Source organism: Dendrobium catenatum, unplaced genomic scaffold (assembly GCF_001605985.2).
Source record: "Dendrobium catenatum unplaced genomic scaffold, ASM160598v2 fragScaff_scaffold_334, whole genome shotgun sequence".
Lineage (NCBI taxonomy): Eukaryota > Viridiplantae > Streptophyta > Magnoliopsida > Asparagales > Orchidaceae > Dendrobium > Dendrobium catenatum.
The window spans coordinates 2,827,613-2,835,382 of NW_021318796.1; the positions used below are offsets into that span (position 1 = coordinate 2,827,613).

The 7,770-nt window shown below is 37.7% G+C and overlaps 1 protein-coding gene across 3 annotated transcripts in view; it reads right to left on the bottom strand.

Moving 5' to 3' along the window:
* Nucleotides 1-7,770, bottom strand: part of LOC110099906 — a 77,685-nt gene that overhangs the window by 21,601 nt on the left and 48,314 nt on the right. For all 3 annotated transcript variants that reach the window (XM_020827216.2, XM_028693667.1, XM_028693668.1), the window contains 3 exons: nt 5,262-5,313; nt 4,897-5,178; nt 3,791-3,901 (listed from right to left, as the gene is read on the bottom strand). In XM_020827216.2, the coding sequence (XP_020682875.1) occupies nt 3,791-3,901; nt 4,897-5,178; nt 5,262-5,313 (445 nt within the window). The remainder of the gene's footprint in view (nt 1-3,790; nt 3,902-4,896; nt 5,179-5,261; nt 5,314-7,770) is intronic.

A 7,770-nucleotide genomic window follows, 5' to 3' on the forward strand; every position in this document is an offset into this window, starting at 1 on the left:
CCTCTATGGAAGAAATTCTTTCCTCCACGGTTTCTTTAATGTGATTCATCTCTCCTTCGAGTCTCTCCTTCAAAGCATCGACTTTTTTGGCCGCCATTACAATCCAGAGTATGTCGATTCACAAAATCTGGATCTTGGAGTCAAAAAACAACAACTTCCTCCTTTTCCGGGCAAAAAACTGCTGCTGGAATTTGCCGAAAATAGCCCTCCACCGGCCCAAGACCTGCTCTGATACCAATTTGATAGGGAATACTTGAGTTCACAAGCAATCCTATCACTAATTGGGAGAAAACAGCGAGAAAAATAAGCAAAACCTGGGCGAAGACAGCCCCAAAATAATAGATTGCAATAAGGAAGCAAAGCAAAACACACAGAAAGCAAGATACAAGTGATCCTCTATTCGAGAGGAGGATCATTCTATCCCAATCTCTAGACGCAAGGTTTAGAGCCCTCAAACCTCACAAGACTCCAAGAGAAACTCAAAACTAAGCATGCCTCTCCCTTCCCCCTTCCTCTCCTATTTATAAGCACTCCACCGCCCACCCCTTTCCTAAAAAAAATAATATTCAAATAAATTCAAATCCAAGGGGTCCCACGCATAGGCGGCAAGCTCAAATAGGTAAGAGGGAGGCGGTTTTTGAACTGCCTCCTGTAGCAAATTGCTGGCCCATGTGGGGCCGGCTGAGGCGGTTCTCCCTGAACCGCCTCTTGTTCCATAGGAACCGCCATATCACTTACCTGGGAAATTTACCTTAGTGTTTTGAGCTCTGGAAACATGAGTTAGTGAGACATTCTAAATTTACTTTATGAGCTTGAGAACTCATTTGTGATGATAGGTCAATTGTAGCTTGTTGATTTAATAGATACCCAACACCTAAGAATTGACAAAAATTTGAAAGTTCTGAATCCTTATCAAAATTATAATTTTAAAGCCTGCCACCAAAGCCTCATATGCAATCTCATTGCTGATTCGAGGCCTAGTCAAGTGTATCTCATTATACCTCTATTTGGCATTATAAATATAAGACTTGGGCCTTTAAAAGATTTGGAGATTTGACGAGTTTAACTGATGATGCTCCATCAAAATGTATCTCCCAAATTTGGAGCTTTTCTTTCTTTTAGATAAGCAAAATTTGTTCAACAGGCAGATTATTATTGAGAAGTGATTATGTAAGAATGGGATGCCCAATGAGAAAGCCTACTAAGATTTTCCCTTTCACTATTTTTTAAGGAATATATATGAAATCAAATTGCAAGAGTATGATTGCCCATTTGGCCAAACAACCTGTCGACACTGGCTTTATCAGAAAAAATTTCAATGAATTGATCTTTGAGATCAAAGTCATTTTATGAAAAATCATATGATGTCCGAATTTCTGAAGAACAAAAATCAATGCCAAAAAATGCTTCTTAATTAGAGAATAATGCATTTTTTCGCTCATATTAATCTTTGACTGGCGTAATATGAGCTTGAGTTGTAGCTCATGGCTCAATAAGCTTGACTAATGATCATGTTAGCAGTCGGCTCACTTACACCCTACCCTTATCCCAACTCTTTAGGTTAATCCATCAATCATCTTCTCCATTCATTCCTTTTGAGAGCTACATGATGTGTTAATTCTATTTTGTGATTCAATTTGCAAATATTCTACCCATTTTATCTTTGATGTATCCATTTTCTTCCTAGTCTCTAAACAAACTACCTACTTTTTCTTTTCTTTTTTTGCTGTATCTTTTTTATTTACTATACACATATATACAACCTCATTTTATTTTTCAATATCTTATCTTTCATAAATGCTTCTCTCATCTTCCTTTAATATAATCATTTCCCACAACATTTGATGAGGGCATCAGATTTCGACACGTGTACCATCGCCGGAGACGCCGATCGACGGCCTTGATTCAGAGCCTTTATTTTTGATGCTTTAGTTTATTCATGACTTTTTATTTCATGTCTTTCCTTTTGTACCCCTATGAGGGAATTAGTACTTATTGTAGCCCAAGAGCATTTTCGTCGTTATGCATTTTATTTCTTGATAGCCTATATAAAAGGCTTTGTCATTGTACTTGAGAGATTATTGATGAATGAATGATATTTCTTGTGTGTTCTCTTTGTGAGTGCATTGAGATCTCTTTGTGAGTTCTTCGCTTGGGATCTCTTAGTGAGTTCTCTACGTTTTCTTTTTATTTTATTTATTTACTTTCCCTTTCTCCGCAAGAAGAGCTCCCCATACATCTCCCTCTAGTGTTGCATCCGACCCCTCCTTTGGGTTTTCTCGCCGCCGGCCACGAAGCCCACCTCCGACCGCCCTCCCCTTGCCGCCCCATCACCACCCGCCTCCCTTCATCACATGACATTTTGAAATCTGAAATTTGGGCTCCAAAATTCTTCCCAAATTCAAAAAGTTCTATATTTGGAAAGTTTGTAAGTGAATCCAAATTGAAATTAAATCAATTTGGATTTCATTAAAACTCATCCTAGTCATCATGTCAAGGTTGGAAACCTTTCTCCCTCTCTCCAAATCCTCCTCTCTCTAGCCATACCGCCGGCCCCTATCAAGCCCTCAAATTATTTTGCATTCAATCCCCTCATGTGATTTGAAATCCTAAATTGAATGCAAATAATTTTCCCTCCAAGTTTATTAAAACTGAAAAATAACTTCAGTTTTCAAGCTCCTCCCTTCTCTCCCCACCGCCGGCTCCCCATTGGCTTCACCAAATTTTTTAATTAATGCCTTAATTGCATTAATTAGGAATTTCAAATCCCATTGTTATTTCCCTCCCAAATTCATAAAACTGAAATCAAATTCAGTTTTCCAAATTTCACTTCTCCCATCACCCTAACCCCACCGCCGGCCTCCCCTCTTCTCTCCAACCCGCCGACCAACTAGCTCCTCCCTTGGAGAATTCTTCGCGGCGCTCGTTCTATCTCCCCTCAATGATGTATGGAGGAACCCGAGTGGAACTTCGGGTTTGAGTACGACAACCGTGGACGAGTTAACATCCTCAGATCTCCCTTTTTTGACGTTGGCTTTGACTTCGACGACACCGTCAAAGAATATCTGGACCGGATCCTCCCCGCTCTAGTGGAGTCCATCGAAGATCATTTCTCCATCTACACGTGGATCATCAAAGGGCGTCGTTACACACCACCTCCACGTCCGGCGCCGTCCTCTCCTTCCCTACGGATCTACGGCACCATCGCCCTCGGAGTGGTTTCATCACTTGTGTGGTTCTTCTTCTTCCAACAAGCCTAGAAGTAGGTAAATGAGTGCCGCCTCAAGGTGATACAATCTCTTTGTTAACCGCGGGATTCTAGTTGGCTTTTCATTTGCTTTACTTTTATTACCGTCGTTATTTTACCGATCTCGCTAATTTAGGCGTAAGCTCTTGCCTAAGCATAGTTGAATTCTAAGATCTCTGAAAAGTATCAATTGTGAATAATATTAAGCTTGCAATTTTCACCACTTAAAACAATATTTTATTAAGCTTCTAAATTCAATTCCTGGTTTCACATCAACATTCTTCTTCATTTAATTAAACATTCATCTTAACATTCTCATTAAAACTTAAAATAAAGTGTATATGACATTTTGAAACAATAGCCAATAAGAGCAACAGACCGGAAGCATCTGCACAATCAGCCATAACAAATATTCAGTCAACATGAATTATATGCACTGAACCAACTACCAAAGTTTCAAGACAACCATATACATTGACATAAATTAAAATTATCATGTTAATGCATGAATTAAAATTAAGTAAAAATTAAAAAATATCTTACTCTTATGTCAAGGCCATCCAACCGGCTTCTCAAAATTTTTCCTCTGTCACAGATGAAGTAAAATAAACTGCTTAAAGCCGACGCCCAGACAATTTCCTCCTTTTCTTCTGTCTGCAATTTGAAGCATTAACTGATAAAGCCATTGCATGAGGAAATATGATATTGCAACGAAACATGATTTGTATTCCAATCTTGCAAACCAAAAGACGCAAGAATGAAAGACATTTTTGATTATATAAGGGAAACAACTGGACAGTTTCTTCTGTATCAGCCAGACGAAAGATAGGCATTTAATTGATGCAATGCATCACTCGGCATTCTAAGACACAGCTGAAAATTCATCAATATATTTAAACTTCCAAATTCAGTGGATGAGATGAACCATACTTGGCAAACTCAGCTAGAAAATAATAGAAGCATTTCACAAAAGTAAAATATGCATAAAAATTGATGTTCATAAAAATTGATGTTTGGCCTTCATTTCTTGAAGAACTAGCTGGAACTAAAGCAACATAGGTAACAGTGACGTTCAACTCACATTTTTCATACTATTGTCAAAGAGTTTCGGGAAGAACAAGAGGTAAAAAATGATAAATATTGATACTACTTTACAACAAGATCACCAATAACAACATTCAATATTCAAAAGCATCCCAGGTAGGTGTCCTCTGGTGGACAATTGAGGCCAATTTTGATCATGTGGGGAACTCTACTTTGTTGACCACTGGTGGATACTATCCAAGGATAAGGACATTTGAAGTGTGACAAAGAGACATTAACCCTCTCCTATAAATCAACCAATCCCAGATTCCATTTGATCTCGAGATTCAGCTAGGAATTTAATCCACTAGAACAGTACTATACCAGTAAACTACAATATTATGAGCTGTAACCAAGTGAGAAACAAATAAAGTATTACAGAACAATAAATATCTGCTCAGCCAAACAAAGTAAGATTGTGACTTTCAATATCAGTGTTTCGTCTTCATATTAACCTGCACCTAGCCTTTAAAAAGTCATATAGAGTAAATGCTTTATATAAGAAGGTGCAGATCAGGCTTCTGAATCCAGCGAATTGCTCGATTCATAGAAACAAAATTAATTACCTGCACAAGAAGATGAAGAACCTCAAATAGAATGGTTAAAAGCCACTGCTCAAAGTTTTCAACGGCTGAAGCCATTTTTTGCTGGATGCTAACTTCAGCATTGACATTTCCCTCCACTCCTTGATCTTCATTGTTTAAGCAAGGCTCTTCTCGAACATCCTCTTCTACAATTGCAGGAGTATCATCCACTACAGGCTCCAACAAATGAGCATGAACACCAAGGTTTAGAATTAAATCAAAAACCCGGATCCTAGAAGCCACTGTTTGAGAAGTAAGCATATCCTGAGCAATGCAGGGTAAAATGAGGCATCTAGAATAGATCATTTTGTTGAAGTAACTGAATCTAAATCAAACAAATAAAGCACCTCTAGCATTAAAAGAGTAAGAGGAGCAGCAGATGCACAATCCATCACATACCTACAAAATAAAATCAGCACTTATCTCTTGAACTGTCAAAAAGGAAATGTCAACAAAAGCATTTCATTGGTTTGATTTGTGAATTGATTTTTTTTTAATCAAAGGCTAAGAGAATCCTTCTCATTAAAATAAGAATGAGATTACATAAACAATTACAGAAGAAAAGTAACAAAAATAATAAAAGACAAAGGAAGCACAGCTAAGTGGTTGCAGTACCTCAGAGAAGATCATTGTTTCCAATCTAAACTAACAATGAACAAATGATTCACTGGTATAGTCGTATTAATTTATTTGTACCTTAGAAATATCCATATACCCAGCGCCTAGTCTAGTTACTAAAAGATCATCATCAAGACACCAAATTAGATTAGAGAACCAACGCAATCACAATTAACCTTATCCCAACTACTTGGGGTCCACTTGCTGTTGCTTAAATTTCACTGTCATGAGACAATGGAAGCAAGCATCTTTACATGGAGATGATGCAAACAATTAAGACTATATTTTATTACTAGAGCAAAAGGACCCTTGGTGGGGCCTATGATCTTGATAAGTTTGAGAAGTAGCATGCTGCCATCATCATAGAGCTAGTTGTTGAGGGGAGCGGTTCCACTAACCAAATTATCGAAATGAGATAGTCAGAGTATTTATTTTGGAAAGTTGAAAGAAAAAAATTCAATACGATGAAATGCACCTCATAATGTGATAGGAAGTGGATGCAATTTCAGCAAAATCGGAGAACGACACAAGAAATTTAGGAAGAAGAACACACAAGAACTCTTTTTTTATTGAAAGAACTAAGAAGAAAAAAACAAAAGATACGGTTGGATTTTCAATTGGAGACGAAGATCTGGCTTTTCCAAATCCCTAGCCATCGGCTAGAGCCCACTCAACCTAAGCAAAACTAATTCCAACTAAATCAAGCATAATCTGGAATCACCCCATAGTTAGCCTTAGATAGGCTCCCCTAATTCCCTCCAAAATTAACCCCCTTTTCCCTAAATAATTTTCTCATATATGAATTTAAATTAGATCTCTTTCCCTAATTAATTCCCTCTCAATTGTAGTTAAACATTTCCTAAACAATTCCCCCTTGATTCCTCCTTACATAATGAATATTAACTTCTCCAGGCTTTTCTTAAATATCAATGGACGAGAAAATGGACTAACACTAGGTTGAATAATCCCTGCCTCAAGCATCTCCTTGATTAATCTCTCAATCTCTTCATTCTGGATTTGGGGATGACGGTACAGACAACACTGATAGGTGATACTCCTCCCATCAAGATGATAGCATGCGTGCGTTCCTGCGAATGAGGCAACCCATGAACTAGTTAGAAAACTCCTCGATAGTGTTGTAGGGGTGGCTAAACCATGTATGGTGCTTCTATCTTCTCCCCATCTCCTTCTCAATCCAAACTCTGCAGTTCTATGGAAAATCCCACTCCTTCACCCTTTCCCCTCCTTAAAAGTGGCTCCAACATCTTCTTTTCTTCCCCCAATATTTCCACCTCCTCATCTTCCCCTATCCTTATCGGATTAGGGTTTCCTCCACTCCATTGGCCGTCGGCAGCTCCCCCCACCTCCGACGCCGCCATTTTGATATGAAACTCAAGCATCTTTTTTATCATCTCCTCCATGATGGCAAACTTTACATCGATCTTTTTATATAAGGAAAAAAATTGCTTTTTAAAATCTGAAATCTTTTCTATGAAATTATATTTCAATTGTTCAATCTCCTCTTCCAACACTTCTACCTTTCTTCCCGCCATTGGTACCCGGATCTAGGCTCCGAACATAAAAAAAACAACAAATCTGGTCTTCCAACAGCAAAAATCAGCAAGACGGAGGGAAAAAAATGTTGCAGAAATCAATGATGAAGACTTTATTTCAGCCCAAGACATAGCTCTGATACCAATTTGATAAAGAGTTGATACAATTTAAGCAAAACCAAAGAACGACACAAGAAATTTACGAAGAAGAACACACAAGAACTCTTTTTCATTGAAAGAACTAAGAAGAAAAACACAAGATATGGAGAGTAAGATCGGGTTCTCCCAAATCCCTAGCCATTGACTAGAGCCCACTCAACCTAAGCAAAACTAATTCCAAAAAAATCAAACGTAATCTGAAATCACATCATAGTTAACATTAAATAGGCTTCCCTAATTCCCTCCTAGACCAGCCCTCTATTCCTAAATAATTCTCTCTCATATTTAAATTCAAATTAGATATTGATGTGAAACCAGGAATTGTTTCTTAGAAGTTAATAGAAGTTTGTTAAAATAATGGTAATACAATTCAATGCTTCTCTAATTTAACGATTCAAAGAAGATCTTAGAAGTTAACAACGTCTAGGCAAGTAGCTCTAACTAAGTTTGCAAGATTTATAAAATAACAACATCAATAACAAGTAATGAAGATGAATGGCCAACTAGAATCCGGCGGTTAACAAAG